Source organism: Aedes albopictus, chromosome 3 (assembly GCF_035046485.1).
Source record: "Aedes albopictus strain Foshan chromosome 3, AalbF5, whole genome shotgun sequence".
NCBI lineage: Eukaryota > Metazoa > Arthropoda > Insecta > Diptera > Culicidae > Aedes > Aedes albopictus.
In genome coordinates, this window is record NC_085138.1 from 407,446,894 (window position 1) to 407,472,113 (window position 25,220).

Consider the following 25,220-nt stretch of genomic DNA (forward strand, 5'->3'; position numbering starts at 1 on the left):
GAAGCTAGGTTCTTCTCGAATCTATGGCCGTGGATGTCGCGAACGTAGGTGACAAAAACATCTACAGCTTGAACGATGAAGAGTTCATCACAGATGTGACCTTTGAAGGCCGGGTCTAAACCCTATCTCAGACTGGAAGTTTGATGATGGGCCATGATGGCCATTGATCGATCATCGGCAAAATCTGACCTCGCGCTTCGATAAGCCGGCATTTGTGAAGCGCATGTGACAAGCTGGCATGGAGGGTAACAACGAGGATCTGTCAAAATCGATGGAGTCGGAACCTTAACCCTTTGAAGCCCGAATTTTTCCTAGCATTATCTATCATGTCCAGTAAGTTTTCTAAAGGTTCAATAGAGAGTATCACATCTGTCAGGATATCCTAGGTCATCATAGGTTCTTGAGTTCAGAAGCTAGAGTCTACGGACTTAACGGTAGCTACTTCCATTATACAAAATTACGATTTGTAATTATTATGATGTCCATCAGTAAGTCTTCTGAAGGTTTAATAGACAGTATTAGATCAGTCAGAATATCCTAGGTCATCCAAACTATTCTTGAGTTTATATCCTTAAGTCAATGAGTGTAACGGTAACTTCTTTCATTATACAAAGCTAATAGACAATATCAAATCAGTCGGGATATCCTAGGTAATTCAAACTGTTCTTGAGTTAAGATACTAAAGTATACGGGTGTAACGGTAACTTCTTTCATTATACAAATTTACGTTTTACTTCAGAAAGTTCAATAGACAGTACCAGATCTGTTGAGATATGCTAGGTCATCCAAACCGTTCTTGAGTTTACATGCTAAAGTCTACGGGTGTAGCGGTAACTTTCTTCATGTGGAGTGGACCTGGTGTGATGGTTAGAACACTTGACTATCACGCCGAGGACCTGGGATCGAATCCCACTCCCGACAATCTCACAAAATGTGTGTTCTTCCTTCGGAAGGGAAGTAAAGCGTGGGTCCCGAGATGAACTAGCCTAGGGCTAAAAATCTCGTTAATACAGATAAAAAAAACTTTCTTCATTATACAAAGCTACGATATGTAATCTATTATGTCCAGTAAATCTTCTGAATGTTCAATGGACATCATCATCCAAACTATTATGATGTTTGAAATGTAGCATCTATAGCAATTGAAGTTTTTGTTTTTGCTATATAGGGATATGTTGCATAATCTCTTATACTTACTGGAGCTCACAGAATATATTCAGAGACTATGACATAGTTTCCAAATATTCAGAATCGTACACACTGTTCAATATATTGCATGGAGTCTACAGCCGTCCTAATATCTTTTTTGCTGTTTTGAGTTACACAGCATTACCAATCGTCATGATTGTATATAAGGACTGTTCATTAAAGAAAGTGGACACCTGTTTTTCAATAGAAAATATGTATTTTCGAACAAATTGATAAGTTTATTTTTTATAAATGACAATTGTGAGAATCTTTCTCTGTAATGATTATTTAACAACTGTATTCATTATTTGTATATACTTTATTACCGATACTTCAATATTACATACAATGATTCACACTCCAGACAACAATAGCAACATCTCTACATATGACAGATACTCAATGTAAACATACACGCTAAACGTAATAGAGTAATACAATAATTTGTTATGTGCATACCACAAGGTACCACATCTCGTTTTTTCTCCAGATCCGCAGCAAGGTCACTCCACGTTGTTTTCGCTTATAGTCTCCTTAGTTTATGAACGTCTCGCTTCAGTCTCACATCAGAATTAGTAGTACAGTCATCCATTTGGTCATCCATCTCTGCTCGGCATTTTGGTAAATTACTTGGCCGTTACTTATGGTTGTACCTAAAAAGAAATATTATTTTGACCCAAGTATTTTCCCAAATCCCAAAATATTTTTAATACTGAGTGTCAAGCTAAATATTACCTTTGCTGATGAATTAATTGAATTGCTTTCCTCTTCTCAAATGTTTTCAATGACAGCTAGCATGCAAACATTGTATACTGCCCACTGATTTTTTTTTTGACATGTCCTTTCATAGAAGAATCTCATACAAAAGGTATGTATATTCAGATTATTATTCAGACATTTTTTTTTAACTAATATGTCGGAACACTGCACGAATGTTATAGTGGAAATATTATCAATATCCATTAACTCGTTTTCGATCCAAAGTGTCCAAGTGTCATACAAACACTATTTCATTTTATGTTTTTTAGCGAACTTCGCTGGAACTCGTTTCTTATTCAGAATATATTCAGAAGTTTGGCTTTACAGATTTTGTTTTCTAAATATCGAAGTGATTGATACTTTTTTTTAATCAAATCAGGATTTCGAAGACGTCACTTGTCCAAAGCAATAATTGTAATACTAGTTTTAGCTAAATAGTAATTTGGAAAACTTGAAAACATCCAGTTTTTGAATTATATTTAATACATATTGTTCACAAAACTCGCACCCACACTAGCGCACCGGTTGCTGGTATTGCGCATCATTCGGCTACTTAAGAGCTGAAATTAGCACTAATCTGAATCGAGTTGCTATGTTTATAAGTCGGTTATACATCAATTTTCGCACCGCCAGTCACTTCGGCTTCCAACCGAAAACGTAATGATAGTAGCCAATTATTATGTACAAAGCAATTTTCTTCAGATAACAAAATAAATCGATCATCTTATTGGAGCACTTTTCGACGGTTCACCTATATAGGTGTCCACGTTTTTAGGAATCATATTTCCGATAATTTCGGAATTCTCATGATTTACCATTTACCTTTCGAACTGAATGAGTTTATTTTTACGGTTTGGTCGTTCAATAGGTTTACATTCTACGAGGCATATTTTCCCGCATTTACTGGTGATTCGTGCTCAATCAAGCCTATTTTAACATTACAAGACCAAAAATTTGTTCCTTTGATGTCGCTCTTTTGGGTTCTGATCTGTAGGACTTACTTTCATGGTGTACCTCCAAAATATTGCAAAAGCCCCTCAACATGTTATGTTCTCACTCTAGATACCTAATGAAGCTATTTCAACAAGCCTTTTCCAAATTATTCGCATTCAATGTACCGTCAAAATTTAGGACTTTTTATCTTTAAGTAACTCTGATTTTCTACATATGCTAATCATATTAATAATATTCTCAGTTCGTTGGATCGGACTAGAATATTCTACAATATTGCAAAGCCCAATCATCTGTCTATCATATCACTTATTTCACATCTTTTCGATGAAATACATCCTCATTTTTTTGTTAACGCTTACAAGTCTGACGTAGTGCACACTGACCGTGATTGTCTGTGTCATTATGGCCCTTACGCTTGCCTCTACGATTTAATTCTATGTACTGAAACTATTTAAAGCACATTTTTATTCAAATTTTCAATGAACTTATTAACACAAATATCACTTATACATGTACACACATTTTTATTGGTAAAAATCCATGGATGTAATATATAAATTTTATTTGTACACACGTACTCGTTTTCACGCTTAATCACACATAAAATCGATGGACCTTATATAAACTATGTGTATCTACACATGAAAAGGGTTATCTATGACAAATTGCAAAAATCTATGTGTGCGACACATGCATACAATATTTGCAGTTTTTTCAGTGTATGAAATCTAAAAATTCAAACAAGGTAACATGTTAGTAAATGGTACCTTGCATTAATAAGCTTTCATTAGATTTATCTATTCCTGTAGTTACAGAAATGATTATCTTTCATTATTCCAATATCTTGTGCTTTTGATATACTGTACGTTATTATCCTCAATAATAGTTTCAATACTTTAACTGATCAAAATTTGTCTCTTCCTGTAAGGAAATTATTGTGCAGAATTTGTTGTTGAGCGTACTGCTGTACCTTGTTCTCTAACTTGTACCACAGTTCTTGGCAAGATGGCCCACTTATTAGCAAGAATGGCACTATATCCAGTGTTAGGTAATCATAAGTCAAAATTCCCCTCCTGACCACACCCAATTCATTTTATATTCAAAGACTTCAGAAGTGATTGCTCAAGAACTCACTGTACTTGAATCGCATAAACATTTAGTGGCACTCAATAGGTTATAAAGCGCTTTTTACTCGAATTCCTGAGACTTCTAGTTAAGCCGAAAAGTTTAATTTTTTTATTGTTCGATTTTTTTAAATATCCAATTCACTAGCCATTTGACTAGCATGATACGTAACAGGTTAGTGGTTAGTAACTGCTCTGAATATGTCGTCTAGCTTCAACGAATGCTTTAACTGTCATTTCGACATCCTATCTTGCACCAATACAGTTTAATTATTCTCACACATTGATGTTAATCATCTTGAAGTTACATTTTAAGTCTTGTAAGAGAGGACAAAGCATTAGTTAAATCATGTCTTCATGTTAATTTGGTTTCAAGAGCCAACCCTTTTTACGTCTCATAGACTTATTATACTTTACTGAGCAATGATAACTTCAATATATATCACCTGAGGTGGGGCCACAACAATCTCAGTATCTGCTCAGTTATATTCGTATTTGGAACATATTCAAATACTATTCGTTCCTAACGCTCAGCCTAAAGTTTAGTTTTGTCTTTCGCCTTCTCAGCTGCCACTTAATTGGTGTAAAATTTAATTTTTAATGGTTCCATTTAACTATAAATCCCAGATTGGAGTTCAAGAGAAATCGCTCAAGAAACTTCTAGAACGATTCCTAGCAGAAACTTTCTATGGTGACTGCCATTTCTTCGCAACTGCGTACTGCAATCGAAGAAAAAACGGTTTCTTGAGCGATTCAGCCAAGGAATTTCCCATGCATCAAGATAGGCCGAGAAATTCCTTCTGATCTGCAAACAGCCCTTAAATCTGCATTGGCTGGTAATCTGTTTCTTACGAAATTTACGACACTGTTGCATTTTTAGTACTTTAATTTTTTAATAACACAATTCGCCTTATACGGCTCTACAAATAATCGACTATAGCTGCCGCAGGTCCTACCGCCTTTAACGGCATTTCCACCTTCAACGGTTTTTTCCTCGGTTTTTTCGCCTTCAACAGCTTTTCACTCTCCGACGGATCTTTCCGCCATCGACAGTTTTTCGCCTTAGTCGGCTCTTCTGCCTATAACATTTTTCCTGCTTTCGAAAAGTCTTTCCGCCTTCAACGGCTTTTCTATCTGTAATCCTTTCCGCCTTTTACGGCTATTTCAAGAATGTCGCCTTCATTAGCTTTTATCGCCTTCATTGGCTTTCATCGCCTTCACTGGCTTTTAACAGCAACGTCAAAATTTGATTTCAAAATATTGTTTCACCTCTACGCCTTCCTCGGCCATCCGGTTAACAAATCAATACTTCATTCATCATTCAGCATTTAAGTCTAGATTTAGGACAACAACCCCATTCAACGAGTATCAATATCACAATCAACAAAACTTAGATTTTCTTCACAGTTCTTTATTTCTTTATATGACAATAGTGATTGTCATCGATTTGAACTAAACAATACCGATCACCATTAAAATCTCTCACAGGTTAATCATTCTCATTATTCGAAGGTACAAATAGATTGTTTGATTCATATTGAACAGTTAGTACCTACACAATATTTACCTTTTTGATTCCAATGTTGAAATTCAATCACAAGTCATCACCACTCATCTCTTTCTTTTTTCCAAAGACAACATTTCCCGAACCGAAATTAAACTAATTTCACGTGCACTGTTCACCGTTCTCGTCGCCAATGTGAGAATCTTTCTCTGTAATGATTATTTAACAACTGTATTCATTATTTGTATATACTTTATTACCGATACTTCAATATTACATACAATGATTCACACTCCAGACAACAATAGCAACATCTCTACATATGACAGATACTCAATGTAAACATACACGCTAAACGTAATAGAGTAATACAATAATTTGTTATGTGCATACCACAAGGTACCACAACAATCAACATACATGTGGCCGAATTCACGTGAGTTTGAACATTTACTTCGCTTTTCGGAAGAACGCTCGGACTTTCTTCTTGATACCTCCCATAAGATTCTGCACAACTTTCTCCGTAACTTTTCGTTGTGCCGCAGACCAAATTTTTTTGAAGCAATCAACAGAGCTTGCTTCTCTTCCATCTTTCTTGAGATGCCACTTAATTATTGTCCGGTATCTTTCCACATGACGCTGTTCAGAGAAGTTTTGTGGATTTTGCAATTTTTCGACAAAATCGACTTTTTCCGTCTTGAGCATGTCTAGTGTAGAAGAAGCGTAATAAGCGGATGCCAGAGCCGCCTAAAACAAAAGAGGATCCGTATGTTTTCGGTAGATGGGTAGAAGTCGTTTTTTGATGCATTTCTTTCTGTTATTTTCACCGTTAATTGTTTCCGTTGTAAAATACGAAGAACTCTTTAAGCCACATGAACAATCGGCTTGCCATACCAAAAACTTTTTCCCAAATTTTTCAGCTCTGATGTACTCTACATCATCTGGCACATCTGTCCCCTGCTTAGCGTTGAAAAATTGCTGTCCCGGAAGTGTATTAGTAAGTCAATTGGGGTTTTAAATTAAGAAAAATGTATCATTTTTTTGATTTTATACGAAAGAGCACCTTTTTCTGAGCCACTATGATTTTTTTCAGATTTTTTGAACTTTATTTTGGTACCTAAAATCAATTTCTAAGAGATTTTTGAAATCACCTTTTGACAGCTGGGCAACTGCTTGACAGCTCCACCCAGTACAAAATGCGACGAGGGGTGTTTCGACAAATTGCTCCCATACAAACTTCAAATTGATTTTTAAATAGGTTCCCGGGCACCAAAATTCATGAAAATTTTAATTTCGGCTCAGTTTCGCATGCAGATTCAGAATATGGAATTATCTCAACACCGCTAAAGAAGCCAATTCTCGAAACGACAACTTTTTGGAACACCATTTGTGCAGAATTAATTTACTAGTCGCAAAGCTAATACGACGTATCGCTCGAAATTTCTTACTTTTTCCGTTTTCTTTGAGTGTATTGCCGAAGTGAACAATATTTTTACACACTGAGCAAAAATTCACATTTTTTTGTTTAGTTTGAACTCTAAACTATTGGTAAACAGATGTCCACTTTCTTTAATGAACAGTCCTTAATTCAATTATTTAGCGTTAATAACAATTATAATATAACTGAATCAACAATTTTTTCCCACAACACTCGGTTCGTGGCTGGAGTCCCCCATCCCACATTATAGCCAAATCTTTCTGGATCTGGTCCGCCCACCTTGCGCGCTGCCCTCCAGGTCGTCTTGTACCGTCCGGATGTCTTGCAAACACCAGCTTTGCGGGGTTGTTGTCCGGTATTCTCACAACATTTCCTGCACATCGTATCCTTCCATCTTTTGCCACCTTCTGGACGCTGGGTTCGCCGTAAAGTGCGAACTCGCGGTTCATCCTTCGCCACTACACACCGTACTCCTACACAGTGTCAAAGATGGTCCTAAGCATCCCACAATCGAACGCTTTGAGTGTCTCAAGTTGAGACACTACAGTCTTATCCATAGATTTTTCAGAACTGAGCTCCAGAACACTTACACGGTAAATTCAAACTACCTAATATTTGGGTCGATTTTACTCAAAATTGAGTATATCGAATAAACTCGCTACCCAAAATTAGGTTGTTTTCCCTCTCTGGTTCACCGATGTTGTCAAAAACAAACAGAGATGCATCTACCCAAAGGGGGTCCTTGGCCCCAATAAGCCAATTTTGGGTAAATGTCAGTTTACTCAAAATTGAGTTGAATGAGGGGGGGGGTCTAAGGTTGAAATTACCTACTCTTGAGTATATTTTTTAGCTGGGGGTAAAGGCAATCTACCTAGCGTGAGTTTAATCGATTTACTCAAATTTCGGCTTATTGGGCCGAACTATGGAATTGCGTCAAAAGAACTTAATTTTGGGTAGTTTGGCGGTTCCGTGTACGATGACCCAGAAAAGCCAAACAATTCTAAGAATGCCTTGTAACCTTCAACTATTCAGTGAACATGAGTTGTAGGGAAGTTTATTAATCCTGAAATATTTCAAAGGAATTTTGGAGTGGCTCTGAGTTTCACATAAGTTCACGGATAACACAAACAATGATTACAATGAATTTCAGATTAAAAAAAAAATGATGTTCATAAAAGTGTGTACAACCTTATCTATATCAAAGGTACAGAACAATGACTACTTGTCTTTGAAGAATATTAGTAAATATGATGCATTATGTATAATTATTCAATATAGCAGGCAAGTGTAGATATAAAGTTGTGTACTCCATGAAACATTAGATGACCTTAATTATCACAAAACTATCATGGATTGATACTTCAGAGCTAAATGGTTCATGGTTCCTATTTGGTTGTGCAACGTTACTATGTAAACGAAATCACCAGTGGTTGTTTTTATCAACTTAACTCCATAACAGTAAGAAAGACCCATAATAACTAAAAAATATATAGCAACGCTTGTTGTTCCTTGAACTACTTATGTAACACTACTTAACGTAGTGGCAAAAGGTATAACCTTGGGTATAACCACAAGTGTAGACCTGGTCTCCGGAGTAGCTTGGTTGATCTGGAATACCTCGAAAGTATCTTTCAACGACTCATGAAACGCCAGGGGGATTACAGATTACAGTTGGATGTGTAATGTTACAGTTCATCGTGAGAATAACTACTGTTACTGTCAAGAGATAAACTTCAGGACAGTTTGGACGAACCTAAATGTCATAAAGGTAGACTTCAGGTTGGGCTAGTAAATGCTATTGATTATGCAACGTTACTCAATATATCAGATATGGTAACAAGTGTAGACCTGAAGTTCTGAACTCTAATGTAGTTTGGATAACACAGCGTAACAAAAAATAACTTTTGGTCTGTCTCAAGAGCAAGCTTATGTGTCTCCGAAGGATTTTGGGCCGCTGAATCCAAAACCGGGCTCATAATTGCTCTAACACGTCACAATTTTGAGCTATACCCCAATTTATAGGGCAAAATATGCGATTTTGAGCTTTTTTGACTGCAAGCCATTAAGCAAGGAAATATTTTTTTTAAGCAATCGAAAGGTTAATTGGTCAATTAACATCTAAATTAACGACTCATGCAAAATATTTCATTTTACCAAATCGAATTTGATAGTTTTAAGCGATTTATGTTAGGTACGATGTTTCCCATACAAGTCACCCTCCAAAAGTTGCATGCAAGTTTTCGTACTAACATAAAATGCTTAAATCTATCAAATTTGATTAGGTAAAACGAAATATTTTGCATGAGTCGTTAATTTAGATGTTAATTGACCAATTAAGCTTTTGATTGCTTAAAAAAAATATTTCCAAGCTTGATGGCTTGCAGTCAAAAAAGCCCAAAATTGCATATTTTGCCCTATAAATTGAGGTATAGCTCAAAATTGTGACGTATTAGAGCAAATCTGAGCCCGGATTCGGATTCAGCAGCCCAAAATCCTTCGGAGACACATCAGTTTGCTCTTGAGACAAAAAAATGTTGCGCTGTGTAATCTGGAATATCCCTATAGTATCTCTTAATAACATTTCAGTGCTGTTGGAAACATTTTAGATTCACAAGAAAATATTCTTGTAGATTTGAAGGACTTCATTATACGACATTTTGGACGACCCTGAATGTTCCAAAAGATTATAATAATATACAGTAGTCTTAAGACTGGTTCAGTAACCACGGTTGATTATGCAACGTTAATCAGTATAGCAGATATGGCTGTTGTTACGAGTGTAGATCTGAAGTTCTGTACTCCAAACTAGTTTGGCGGACCTGGAATATTCCTATACTGTCTCTAAATGACATTTGAGATTTCAAGAGCTTCACGTATCCCAGCAGATTATGCAAGGCTATTATTTATGGCGAAAACACAAAGTTATTCTTGTAGATTTGAAGGACTTCATTATAGGACAGTTTGGACGACCCCGAATGTTCCCAAGGTTTATAATAGAATCTAGTAGACTTCTGGTTGGTTGAGTAACCGCAATTGAGTATGAAACGTTACTCAGTACATCCGATATGGCTACTATTATGGCTATCAGGCTAGTGTAGACCTGAAGTTCTGAACTCCAAGCTGCCGTGAATCGCAAGTCAGTCCCATCTGTAAAAAGTAGGCATTGTGAAGATGGGCTCTGATGTTTTCAAATTCGATTTATATGTAAAAAATCGCCATGACTTCAAAAGTTTTGCGATCATCATGAAACTTTGACAAATTGTTTCAAATGTGAAGAAGTAGCTGTAAAAAATTGAAAATTGGAGTCAATATTGTTCCGTTTTGTATTGGAAGGTACAAAAATTCGTGATGAGACTGACTTGCGATTACTTTTTATTATGGGACAATCCCACTTGGGGGTGATCCATAAAGTACGTCACGCATATAGGGGGGAGGTTTGCAAGAGTGTGACAAGCAATGTATTAAGTATAGGGAAAACCCGTAAGAAGGGGGGAGGGGGTCGAAAATTCTCAATTTTGGCGTGACGTACTTAATGGATGCTCCCTTGGTGTTGTTTTTCGATTTTACGGAATGAATTATATATTTTTATTGACATAGTTGAAAGATCATCCGAAGAATGGTCGAAAACGGATATTAACTCAATTTTGCACAAAATGCAGATGGGACTGACTTGCGATGCACGGCAGCAAGGTACCGTGCGGTACCCATATTCTGAACGGTTAAGAGAACCTCACAATAAAAGTTGAAATAAATGGAAGTTATTGTTTTTGGAAATACTGCTCCACAACACAATCATGCTGGTTTGTTGTCTAGCTAAATGTATAAAACAAATTAAATCTCATAATAACTTGTCGTCCACGATTTCATTTTCATTTTCATTTTTATTTTGCAGCATTTGGTGGGGCAATGAGAGCGCAAGTCAGTCCAAAGCCGATGATAAGGAGGGGTAATGGCTGAATAGTCTTTGCTGACCACATAAACGCCATGGGATAGGAAAAGGGTATTTTGGTGTGGGATTATGGTGTTGGTACAGACTTGATAATATCAATGCTACTCAGATGCAAAATAATTTTAAGGCTCAATAGTGAATCGCATACCTTCCAAAACCAAAAAAACAATAATTCACAAAATACCAAGCAAGTCATAGAAAGAAAAAGCGCCCGATTGTTTATTTTGTCAATTATAACAAACGGAAACTTCTACCCTCTCCGACTCGCCAGTCACCCCGGAAAAAATGTCCCTTCAGTTCTGGAAAATATATTATTCCCAATTAAGCCTTTAATCGAATTGTCCGCGTGGTCTTGTAGTACCCCTGCTAGGTAAGAATCAGTCATTGCCATACATATTAAATGCTAGACATGACCCCATGGATAGCATTTGCATATGTAAAAGCTTTGCTGATGTGACTTTCCTATTAGGCAATTCTCTCATCTCATGTTTGTCTTCAAAACCTTGTCAAGCTTACAAAATTGAAGTTAATAAACAATACATTACAAGGTTCGAATTCCCATAGAATAAGATCATTCATTCGCACTACAACACCATAGGAGATAATATCACATTGGCTGATTACAGTACAAATGCGAAAAATCTCCCTTTTCCCCCTATCCGCAACCCGGGGACGCGCCCTGTTGGATTTCGAAAGCCTCGGAGAATATTACAAACCTTCAATGGCATTCCCACACACTAACCCACATTGCCCATTCAGGGGTCTGACTGGGCCTATTACCCTCCCTCAGTTTGTAATATTCTCTCCAACTTGGAATTATATTTTCCCGGCACATAAATGACTTCGACAAATGTTCGATATACTATGCAGCGTCATGATCAGTATAACTATATCAGATGACTTGAAGATCTGATTCTTACAGAATTGTTTGCCATTGATTATACATTCAGCTATTCCAATCATTACTGCAAAGGCCATCGACCACATGCCTGAAATCAAAGCTTCCTGGAAGATATAATCCAAGCCCAGGGAATAACTTGTAGTCCACGATTTAGACATATTTTTGTTGGTGGACGACGTGTTCCTAATTATGGATACCATAAGAAGCCGTGGTCCTAATTATGAACACAAAGTGTTACTTACTATTTACAAACATATTCTCTACGTTCGCAATTGAGTCAAAAACGATATGTTTTGCAACAATTGGATCATAGAGGAGCTCAATAAAATTAACGTCTCAACTCTCGATTTAATATATTGCTTCATAAGAGAAAAATCTATTTTGGATTTGCCGACTGTTCAGAACATGGAGCTGTCTATAATATGGTGCTTGCACGGTAGTTTGGCTGACCAGGAATATCCCTATATTGTCTCTTACTGATATTTTAGATTTCAAGAGCTTCACGGATCCCAGCAGATTATGCAAAGCTATTATTTATGGCTAATACACATGAAGTTATTCTTGTAGATTTGAAGGACATTATTATAGGACAGTTTGGACGACCCTGAATGTTCCAAAAGATTATAATAATATCTAGTAGTCTTCAGACTGGTGCAGTAACCACGGTTGATTATATAACGTAACTCAGTATAGCAAATATGGCTACTGTTGCGAGCGTAGACCAGAAGTTCTGAACTCCAAGGTAGTTTGGCTGACCTGGAATATCCCTATAGTGTCTATAAATGGCATGATAGACATCAAGAGCTTCATGGATCTCAGTAGGTTATACAATGCTACTATTTATGGCAAAAACACATGAAATTATTCTTGTAGATTTGAAGAACTTCACTATAGGACAGTTTTGAACACCCAGAACATCCCAGAATATAAAACACCTTTTGATATTCTTGACGAAGGTTAAATTTCATTTTCATTTTCATTTTCATTTTGCAGCATTTGGTGGGGCAATGAGAGCGCAAGTCAGTCCAAAGCCGATGATAAGGAGGGGTAATGGCTGAATAGTCTTTGCTGACCACATAAACGCCATGGGATAGGAAAAGGGTATTTTGGTGTGGGATTAGGGTGTTGGTGCAGACTTGACGATATCAATGCTATTCAGATGCAAAATAATTTTAAGGCTCAATAGTGAATCGCATACCTTCCAAAACCAAAAAACAATAATCCACAAAATACCAAGCAAGTCATAGAAAGAAAAAGCGCCCGATTGTTTATTTTGTCAATTATAACAAACGGAAACTTTTACCCTCTCCGACTCGCCAGTCACCCCGGAAAAAATATCCCTTCAGTTCTGGAAAATATATCATCCCCAATTAAGCCTTTAATCGAATTGTCCGCGTGGTCTTGTAGTACCCCTGCTAGGTAAGAATCAGTCATTGCCATACATATTAAATGCTAGACATGACCCCATGGATAGCATTTGCATATGTAAAAGCTTTGCTGATGTGACTTTCCTATTAGGCAATTCTCTCATCTCATGTTTGTCTTCAAAACCTTATCAAGCTTAGAAAATTGAAGTTGATAAACAATACATTACAAGGTTCGAATTCCCATAGAATGAGATCATTCATTCGCACTACAACACCATAGGAGATAATACCACATTGGCTGATTACAGTACAAATGTGAAAAATCTCCCTTTTCCCCCTATCCGCAACCCGGGGACGCGCCCTGTTGGATTTCGAAAGCCTCGGAGAATATTACAAACCTTCAATGGCATTCCCATAAACTAACCCACATTGCCCATTCAGGGGTCTGACTGGGCCTATTACCCTCCCTCAGTTTGTAATATTCTCTCCAACTTGGAATTATATTTTCCCGCCACATAAATGACTTCGACAAATGTTCGATATACTATGCAGCGTCATGATCAGTAGGTATAACTATATCAGATGACTTGGAGATCTGATTCTTACAGAATTGTTTGCCATTGATTATACATTCAGCTATTCTAATCATTACTGCAAAGGCCATCGACCACATGCCTGAAATCAAAGCTTCCTGGAAGATATAATTCAAGCCCAGGGATATTCTTGACGAAGGTTAAATGAATACGTAACCAATATCCAAATTCAGCTTGTAGAACAATTGGTCAATAGGAAGCTATCAGTGAAGTACTAGATTGAAAGTATTGAGCTGGATTTTTGCATGGTGAGATGATCAATTCTCCGTTTCTGCAATGAAATGGTGTAAACAGCGTGGGTTATATGATTTCTTGCTTAATTTTATGGTGTTTGAGCAAAACTTTGGGTAGCTGTGTTGTTGTATTATTTATTTCATGCAACTTCAACAACACAGTTACCCAAAGTTTTGGTCAAACAGCATCAAATTAGGTAAGAAATCATATAACCCACGCTGTTTACACCATTTCATTGCAGAAACGGAGAATTGATCATCTCACCATACAAAAATCCAGCTCACTACTTTCAATCTAGTACTTTACTGATTGCTTCCTATTGTTATAAATTGACCAATGTCAATTGTTTCGTTTCTCCAAACTTCATGGTGTTCAGGATTTTCTAGTTTTTCAATAAAGTCTCGAATACAAATATTCCAATTTTTCCTTAATAGAGGACTCAATTTATAACAACTTTGCCGAAGAGAGTGGTCTGTTCGATTAAATGTGTGAATTTATACAGCCGTTTCTATGTTGTTGGGGTCATATATGCTCCAAAGGGTTAATGCGTGGTGTACTGCGTAACTTAGTCCTTCCATAGGAATGGTCAACTGTTGTAGCGTTAGCGTAGTTACGGTATACTTCGTAGATTGGATACTAACAACATTCATGTACCTTTTGCTAATCTTGCTCGGATTGCTTTTCGGAACAAGGCCGGGGAGTTAACTTTGCATAGGAAGGGTCAACTGTTGTAGCCCAATAAGTAACAATAAAAGTAGCGGATCAAGTCAAGTATTGCAAACTTACCTCCTCAAAATCCTCCTCGTTCGTTCGGAACTGCGTCATCAGCTGAGGCATTGAGATCGGAAGACTTCTAGCGATTGACCCATTCTTGCCGGCCAGCTGGCGTGATGGTATGTACATACCATCCTCGTTGTTATTGCTGATGGATTCTGTGTGTGGAAAAAAAGAGAAGATGACGTCGATTGACACGTGTCGATCATGGTGTTACCGAAAGCTTACCATCGAATCCAAGTTCCTCCTCGTCCGACAGCGCATTCGAGAGCGGCGAGTTGTCGTTCTCCATGCCGTCAATGTCGAACATGCAGTCCGTTTCGTAGGATGTCATGCGATACTGCTGCTGCTGCTGCTGCGGTTGCAGCGCCGTCATCGAATTTGTACTGGAATGTTGTTGCATCGAGATAGCAACTGGTCGTTGTTGTTGTTGTTGTCTACTCATGGCACCTCGGGAGTTGTTAAAACTAACGATATTATTGTTGTTGTTGTTGCTGCTGTGATAAGGATGATTATCGACATTGTTGTAACTAAGGTTCGCTCTGTTGGGAGTTTGGCCGTTGAACCTCGTGGCGTTAGGAGACGAATACGAGGATTGATCAACCATTGAGGAGGATGACCGGGTGTTGCCGGCACTGTTTGCAGTGCCTGTCATCGGTGGACTATTACCGGTGGACATGGGCATGTATTCCGGTGTGGGTGGGGGTGTTTCCAGTTGACTGTTGACGCTCGTGTCGTTCACGTTGGTCGCATTGCTAGGAGCGGTGGTCGTCGGTGGAGTCACAGTAGGCGGGACGACGGTTTGCTGAGACCCCATTAGTCCACCGCTGGTGTTGCTGTTGCTACTGTTGATGCTGGTACTGTTGCTGCGTACCAGCAGTAGCTCATCAGGTACTTGTTGGTTGTTTGCTGCCGCCGCCGCTAGTTTGGCCAGAATCAGGCAGTCCTGTTCGGCACGTTCCCGTTTCACCTTGAGGACGGCAAATTCCTGTTCGGTGAAGCGCTGAATGCGCTCGTTGGCGGCTTCCGTTTCCTGCTCCATGTAGGCACGGAACCGCTGTACGAATTGGTTATCACTCACTTTACTGAGCAGCTTGCCCTTTCCGGTCAAGTCGCTGTAGCTGAGGCTTGATCCGTTAAGCACGATACCAAACGCGTGGGAGTAGTTGCCGTCGGTCATGCGGGCATTCAGCTGCTCGACGTTCGTCTGAAAATCAAAAAAAAAAAATAAAGGTTTAAGGCCGGACGGGACGGTGGTTGAATCGTCCGCCATTGCTCTGTTGCTAGTAAGATGCAAATCTCAACTTCTACTTCACATTATTGACTAGAAATTTGATCGTTCATCTGCTCACTTGTGGTGCACAATCGACTAAAGTTTCAGCTACGTCAGTGCAGTGGAAATTGATATTTGCTTCTTCAAAATCGCGAGGCAAATTGTTAGAAAGAGAGGGAAGATAGGAAAAATTACACGTCGTCCCGTGCGGCCTTAAGCGTTTAAGCAATGCAGAAACAAGTATGGAAATACGGTGGTAGTCACAACGTTTTGTATATAAAACAAAAGGTATACACCGGCATGACGCTTATCCGCACCTCAACTTTTTAGAAATGAGCAATCACCACGTTATCCCTAACAGTCGGCAATCCGCGATCAAAATGGTGTCTATGCTGATGTAACTTTTCTTCCTACAGATATGAACTCGCGAAAACCCAGTGAAATTTACAATCGAGCGAGCGAATACATCATCACTTCCTCCATTTTCCGTAATACATCAGTATACTCTGTCGCAGCATGTCTTGAATTAATGTTGTTTCATTCATTTCAAAACGAGTGGTTCGACGAGGAATGCCAGAAGGTAACGGACAAGACGAATGTTATCAGAAGCCGGATGCTGGAAGCGAAACTAACCGAAAAGCGAATCCACCGTAAAAAGATAAGGGAGCTTGAGGAAAATGTGATTGCTCAGGCACAAGAGAGTATGGAGCAGAATGGTATGCGGAGGTTTTAAGAAAACGGTCAATGGCGTGCGGAGAAAAACAGGGCCTTTCTCCCCTCATGTGCAACGACCGTGATGGAAACTTGCTGACAGATAAAACAATGGTGGCTTCCGGGAGGAGAGAGTACTTCGAGGTATTGTTGAATGGTGGGAAAGGAAGAGCGACAGACAGAATTCTAATCGACGATGACGGACAGGCTGTTGAGCCTCCAACGCTGGACAAGGACAAGTCAGCGATTAGAAAACTTATGAACAATAAGGGAAGGACGAATGCTCGACCGAACTTCTCAAGCACGGTAGTGACCAGCTGTATCAACTTTTACACCGTATTATATTGAAGATATAGGAGTAACAGTCTGCTAGTTGGTTGGATGGTCTCATTTGCTCTCTGTACAAGAAAAGGTATTGGCAGGGGTACGCGAACTACAGAGGAATAACACTCAATTCAGCGTACAAGATTTTGTCCGGATTTATGTTTAACTGATTGAGGCTGATTGAGCAGTCCTTCGACTGTGAATCTCAGGGGAGTTTTCGTGAGCATCGATCAACGACAGATTAAATGTTTACGTAACCATAGACGAACTGAAGCAGAGCTAAGAAGCGCAATCATTATCACGCGGTCGCATATGCTCCTGGGTTTCCCGGACGATATCGATATCGTCTAGTTCAAAAACCGGGCCGTGGATGAGAGGTTCTCGGAGGTAAGAGGGAGACTGCGAGGATTGGACTTACGATTACCACCACAAAGACAAAGTACCTACATGATTGCTGATGGCGACGAAGTAGTGCTGGCTGGTGAAAAGTTTGGTGTTGTGGACGAATTTGTTTATCATGGTATTGCAGACTTCATCTCAAATTGGACTATCACACTTTTTTTGGCACGCCTAAAAAGTGTGATAAAAGTGCGCATTTGCCTCAGATCGTCTCGACATCTTCGGTGCACTTATTCCTCCATTTACAAGGAATAAGGGCACCGAAGACCTCAACTCGATCCGACGTAACCCTGCACTGTAATCACACTTTGAAGGTGTGTGCACACTGTTGTGTCAGTCCAATTTGGGGTGCAGTCAGCAATACTCTAGTGACGAGCGATAATAATGTTAGACGCGAGGTGAGAAGTCGGATTACGGCTGCGAATCTGGTCCTTTTCAGTCAGCAAAACCAGCTGAAGTCCCGTAGGCTGCGAACGAAAACAAAACTCGTGTTGTACAAGACTCTGATGTTGAGAAAAGTTGATCGGAGAGCCTGGGGGACGATATCTGGCGGTGTCGCATGAACTACAAATGGAAGTATATAGTGAAGCGAAAAAAAAAACACGACAGGCAGCGGTGGGCTGGGCACGTAGCTCGTATGACGACAAGCTAAAACGAATGGAAGTTATTGGATTGACCCAGGACCGTGACCAGTGCCGGCGAATGCTTCATTCGGCTTAGACTCATCGCTACGAGTCATAGATGTAAAAGAGTCACAGTGAACTTTTAAAAGTGGTAAGCATGTAGGTTTAGCCAGGTGAACATCACGAGTGCATTCTAATTGCAAGCATTTCAGAAGTTAAGCCAAGCTGATAGGCCTTAAACTACTTGCTTCTCCATGCAACGCACGTCCCTCTTTCGGGGAAAACTTTACAATAATATCATACCAGCTGGACATAGATACAAAAAGCTTGAAGTGTCAACAGATGGTGAGTATCCATGAAATTTGGAGTAGAAGGAAAGGGTCACTTTCCCCATCTACATGAAAGGTGACAAGTTGCAGTGTGAGAAATTCCGGGGGATCACCATTTTAAATGCCGCCTACAAAGTCATACCCAACTAACATTTTCAGCGCTATAAGCTTCAGTCATTTGCTTTCTGTTGTGTAATCATCGAATAAAAACAGTCAACGCTGAATAAAAGGGAAGCTTGTCAAATATAAATCATAAGCTAATACACGACTGCAAAACAAGTATGGTGCTACCAAACTCGGTTTTCAGAAATCTCTCACTTGCTACTGGGTTGCCTTTACTCCACTCTATTCCAACTCCGGGAGATTTCCCGGAAGATGTGAAAACTTGAACAAATCGAGTAGGAGTCCCCACTAACAAAACAGCTGCTACTATACAGGGTGCGTGCGGTAATTTTGCACTAACCTTCAAACAGGAATATTTCATCAAAGGGTTGCAATAAAAATATAAATCCCACATCATCAAATGAACCATATTTCTGGTGAACTGTGAAAAAACGTGGTGGTATGAGAAAATATTTTCAGATCCTATGTTTTACACTAGCGCGCCCAATAACATTTCGGGTTCTACTATTTGTTGTGTAAATAAGACGAGATCAGTAAAATGTAATGTGTAAAAGCCCGATAATGATACACGAGACGTAATGATACAGATATACTTCAAAAATTATAATTTAAATAATTTTGACGTGGTGATTTTAACACATTATCGAATAGCATCAATAAAAACTGGTTGTTTTTTTTCGATACACTAAGTCTAGGGTACAACTTTTTTTTTTAGCAAGCATCGGATCTCTTAGCGGTCTTCAACAAAGATGTTCCGCATAGAATTCCCTATAATAATACTAAAAATAAGGGCTATTGAACGCTTCCAGCGCCATCTAGTGGCAGAAAACTAAAACTATGCCATTCCTGCACATATTTGTACCAGTTTTACCATATAAACTTCAGACTAGTCGAGCGATACCTAAGACCTTATCAATTCAGCTCAAATTTGTGCTGTAGCTTATGGGAGTCTAAAACAGCAAATTGAGGTGGTCAGACTTAGGATATTTTAGTTTTAAATTTTCTCGTAAATGTTTGAGCAGCCCTAGTAGAATACCATTGTTCAAATTAGAATTTCCGACTTCTTCCAGTTATTTCTCCGCTATCTTCCATTCCAGCGATGTAGTTTTTTTGTAGGTAACAAGCCTATGGAATCCCCCAACTACACTGAAAAAATCAGCTTCATAGCGTTCTTGACAGCTGAGAAAATGCAGATAGTATGCAGCTGCTCCATATATTTATACTCAAGTTGTTCGCATTTTCGTCTTCTAGAAACTTCTTTTTCAAATTTATGGGATATTTTTTGAACGGCACACATAACGATGATACCATTGGAGATCCTCGTACAAAAAATATTCTAGTTTTACCTAAAATAACACAATTGCTGACCAAAATATACAGAACAACACTAAAACGGACTTGCAGCGGTTCTCAGGATCGTTCAAAAAAGGTTATCGATATAAGGACCACTTTTTTCTTCCTAAATCATTGAAATAATCACAATTGTTCGCGAAAAAATCATTTAGTATAGATCTATTGTCGAATTATTTTTAAAACGTGTTTTATGATTACGATATGATTTAGTGCAAAAATATCGCACGCACCCTGTATAGTACAATTCGTTATACTGACAAATCCTATTACAAGTTTTATTTATTGTGTTGTACGAATGTTTTTAACTTGTAAACTTTTAAGCAAGTTTAATGCACATTTATAGTGCTCTGAAATGATAGGGCACTATGAGAAATCAGTGATATCATTTTGATGGCCTACATTTAGGTAATTTCGGGCGATTAATAACTGGAAGACATGTGTAGACCCTTCCCTAGCAGGGACATCAAGGTGTAGACGTCTCACATTAAAATCTGATTCAGGATGCCCCCTTAGGATTAGAAATTCCTAGACCAAATTCAAGCTATGAAAGCAACTAGTGCTGCGAACGAAAGGCAACCTGCCAGAGAAAATACGATTACAGGGTTGACTGATGGACCAACAACATTAATGAAACCTCGTCATCCTGCCATCGGAAATTGTTATCCATTAGGGTAACAGGGCAAAATTTATGTTCTGTGTTGTGTATGTTCATATGTGTTGTCCTAATTTATTACGCATTTGTAAGGTTCCACTATAATATGTTATATTTTAATATGCATTTGTAGGGATTCATTATATTTTTTTCGTAATAATCCCCAAACCAGCAGCGCTTTGAAGGCCGTTATGCGATTTCATAACAGCAAGAAGCTGTAATAAAGAAACTGTTGGTATACCAACACGGCTTGTCGGAAGTAAACATCTATCAAACATTTTGACATCTGTCAAAACAAACTTCAAGTAGGATATATAGCTACTACACAAATTCTTTACAGCTTTTGCTTTTATTGTACTTTTATTCAATGCCGGAAGGTTTGCCGGAAGATGTGTAAATCGAGTAAGAGTCCCAGCCAAAACAACAGCTGCTTTTATACAGTACGTTTTGTAATGTTCCCAAATACACAAAACAGCAGCATTTCGTAGCTGTTTAAAGAACATTCATTCAAGACGAAGAACCTGTTGGCGCAACCACACAGCTTGTTCAATGTGAACATTATTGCGTTTGACGTTTCACTAGCTTTTGCAGCAAGATGAAGTTGGGTAAGGTTTCTTGTGGCACAACTATAAAGCCTTGTCTGGAGTAAAACAAAACGGGCTATTTTCTATGCTATTTATATATAGCAGTGTGGAAGCGAGGACATCATCGGGACCAGTGGATACGGAGATCGGGAGTTCGATTCCAAGTAGCGGTAAGCACTTTAATAATTCAATTTTAAAAGCGATAATTCCAGTTTCACATGTATTGCGTCACGGTATTCATAACCTAATTATATTTAATCGATTAATTTGGGTATGCCGTATAACTATTATGTATTTAAAAACTAACTAATTTTAGTTTCACATGTATTGCGTCACGGTATTCATAACCTAATTATATTTAATCGATTAATTTGAGGATGCCGTATAACTATTATTTAACAACTGCGAAAAGGCTGAAAAAGCGCCTTCTCAAGATGTTATTCAGTCAGTGGTTACATAGGAGCCGAGAAAAGAGCTATGACTTCGTGGCATAGAAGCTGCTCGCACAGCATATACATGTGGATTAAGTTCGCCAGATTCATTGGTATAGGGCTTGCATAGAAGCTTCCATCCATATGTACAACACAGTAAATCAGCATCAAGCCGTATTGAGGACGCTTTGTTGACGTTTACATTCACAATAAATGTTAGTTGGGTATTCCAGTACAGATCATCTTCCGTCGACAGCCTAAGGGAGTTGAGCGAACTGATGACCGGACTTGAGTTCGTCGAGTAGCCAGACTTCTGTCATGAGATAGCAACTTTATGTTCTACCGAAGGAATTCAGCGTTCAGCGATTTCTACTCAACCTGCTACAACAAACCATCAGGTTGATAAGGTGATAGGCTCTTATGCCTGCTGTTCAATATCGCCCTGAAAGGTGTTATGCGACGAGTCAGGCTCAACATCCGGGGCACGATTTTCACGATATTCGGAAAATTTGTCTGTTTTGCGGATGACATGGATATTATTGCTATAACATTTGGAGCGGTGGCAGAACTGTATACCTGCCTGAAACGTTAAGCAGCAAAGATCGAACTGATAGGGAACGCCACAAAACCGAATTACATGCTGGCAGGCGGAACCGCGAATAACAGGACCAGTCTAGGCAGCAGTATTACGATAAACGGGGATATTTCCGGATCCTCATTAGCGACAGACAACAACATTAGTCGTGAATTACGAAGACGCATCATCAGTGGAAGTCAGATCTATGGGTTCCACAAGAACCAGTGGTCGAAAAAGATTCACCCACGCACCAAATGCACCATGTACAAAACGCTGATGGTTCTCTAGAGCGTCGGAAGCTCAGGACCGTCTTTGGCGGTGTACAGGAGTACGGTATGTGGCGGCGAAAAATGAACCACGAGCTCGCTGCACACTACGGGGAACCTAGTATACGGAAGGTCGCAAAAGCTGGAAGGATACGATGCGCTGGGCATGTTATGATAATGCTGGACAATAACCGTGCCAAGCTGGTGTTTGCAGGAGATCCGGATGGTACAAGAAATTCTGGAAGGCAGCATGGTAGATGGGCAAGAGAGGTGCAGAACAATCTTGCAAATTTGGATCTTGTCCGAGGATGGAATACTACAGCCACGAACCGAGTGTTATGGCGAGAAATGGCCTTTGGTCGCAGTAAAATCTGTATGGTTTTACTAAGAATCATATAAAGCTCCTTTTAATAAGGCGCACTGAATCTGATCGGGATACTACCTAAGGCTTTGTCATTGATCAGATAAGGAATTCAATGAAGATCGCAGGTATCAGGTATCAGAAGGCCGGCTCCAGAGGCACGTTATCCTCCATTTGGGACATTTGTGCCATCGCCAAAATAACAGCCTATTTCATCATCTACCTGAGGGAAGAGGAAGGAAAAAGGATTTGGATGGGGATAGGGACAGGTAGGGAAATAGGAAAAATACCCTGGAAGAGGGTACTAACTAGACATGCCCAAGTAACATTTTGATGACCATTTAGTCTTGAAGAGGTTTTGAAAACCGTCATAAAATATCATACCTTTTATTTTGGTTTTATGATGGTTGTAAGAACCTCTTCTAGTCTATTTGACTAAAAAATATTACTTGGGATGGGTAACTCACTCGCGAGTCGACTCAAAGAACCGATTCGTGAAACCGTGCGAGTGAATCACGATTCTTTTCAAAAGAGTTACGATTCGCTGAAGTTTATTACGAGTACGAGTGCCGAAAATAGCTGGATTAACTGCGTACTGAACTGATGTTTAGACACAGAACATCGTAATCTTTGCCAATCGATCATTTTTCATTCGCATATTATATGTCCGACTCGCGCTAGTGATTCGACTCTTTAGTGGAAAAAACGAAAATCTGTGTATCCTGTATTTATTGCGTCGACGGCCGAGTCGACGTCCATACCTTGCGAATATGAAAACTGGACATATAAAAAGAAGTCGGCTAACATCGAAAAATAACATTTTTCATCAAATTACGGAAAAGAGTTACTGAATCGGTCAAAAGAGTCGACTCTTTTTTGAGAGTGAATCGGTAGCGATTCACTCTCAAAATTGAATCATTTTACTAACGCACAAGCGTACCACAATGGGTTCAAACAGCGCCCTGAAAAGGGCACTGTAATAACGCATAAAGCGAAAGAGAGCCTATAGCTCTTTACCACAGCGGGTTAAGAACAACAGAATATCCTGAAGATTCAGGTTTCTGAAGTCAGTTTCACTTAATAAGTGTTTACCGAATACTCGGAAATGCAGTTGCGCGAAAACTGGACAGTTACACATCAAATGATACGAAGTTCCATAATCGGATTCACAGCTATCACAGGCAAATGAATCAGCTTGCTGAATATTCGCCATGTGATAGCTGAGTCGGCAGTGGCCAGTCAATGCTTTGACCAGCATGCTGCAATTCTGCTTAGTTAGATACTTCGCCACCCGTAGAGATGGCTCAGCACTATACAATTTAGTTTGACGACATGACTCCAAACTATTCCAATATTGTCTGTGTTGAGTGACTGCCCAGGTGTGAATCTGAAGCTTAATCCAACACTTCGATATCGGAATAGCTGGCTCAGGGCCAATGAAGTCATGTGATGCTCCAGAGCGAGCTAACTCATCAGCCAATTCATTTCCAGCGATGGAAGAATGACCAGGTACCCATAGAAGGTGAACAGCGTTTGCTGAATTCAGCTCCTCGATTTGAGTTCGACAAGCGATAACTATCTTCGACCTGGAGTTGGCCAAAGCATGTGCTTTAATAGCAGCCTGGCTATCTGAACAGAAGTATATTACTTTGCCCATTACGTGCTGCTGAAGTGCTGATTGCACTTCGCACATAAGAGCAAAGATTTCGGCCTGAAAAACGGTGCAGTGTCTACCAAGTGAGTAAGACTGATACAGCCTTAGCTCACGAGAATAAACACCAGCACCTGCTCGACCTTCGAGAAGGGAGCCATCAGTGTAACATACGATGCCGTCTGAAATACTTCTTTCCAGATAACCAGATGTCCACTCTTCCCGGGAAGGGAATTTCGTGGAAAATGTCCTATATGGAAAATTACAAGCAATTGTAAGATCACTTGGAGCAAGGACAATTTTGTCCCAATTCACTAAAAGTGGAAACAACGAGGTGTGTGTTGATGTGCGGTTCACAGGAGTTTCCTCTAGTAGACCGAGTTCCCGTAACCGGTAAGTGCAAGAAAGGGCTTCTTGTTTGAGATGAATGTGTAGTGGGGCAACGTCAAAGAGAACTTCTAGCGCTGCCGTAGGTGTTGAAGAGAACGCTCCAGGCATCGCCATTAAGCACATCCTTTGGAGATGGCCTAATTTTGATTGGACCGTTCTCACTTCACCCTTTTGCCACCACACAAGACATCCATAAGCCAATATTGGCCGAACCACAGTTGTGTAAATCCATTTGATATACTTGGGTTTTAGACCCCAAGTTGTACCAAAAGTACGCCGGCATTGCCCGAAGGCCATACAAGCTTTCTTGATTCTGAACTCAATGTGAGGTGTCCAGGAAAGCTTGGAATCGAGAATGACTCCAACGTACTTTACCTGTTCAGTCACA

General features: G+C 39.3%; 1 protein-coding gene across 1 annotated transcript in view; it reads right to left on the reverse strand.

Annotated features, from left to right (window-relative positions):
- Positions 1-25,220, reverse strand: part of LOC109404008 (uncharacterized) — a 107,237-nt gene that overhangs the window by 3,171 nt on the left and 78,846 nt on the right. Inside the window, exons 3-4 of the mRNA XM_019676873.3 lie at positions 15,014-15,992; positions 14,798-14,943 (exon numbers count right to left, since the gene is read on the reverse strand). Coding sequence (XP_019532418.2) covers positions 14,798-14,943; positions 15,014-15,992 — 1,125 coding nt within the window. The remainder of the gene's footprint in view (positions 1-14,797; positions 14,944-15,013; positions 15,993-25,220) is intronic.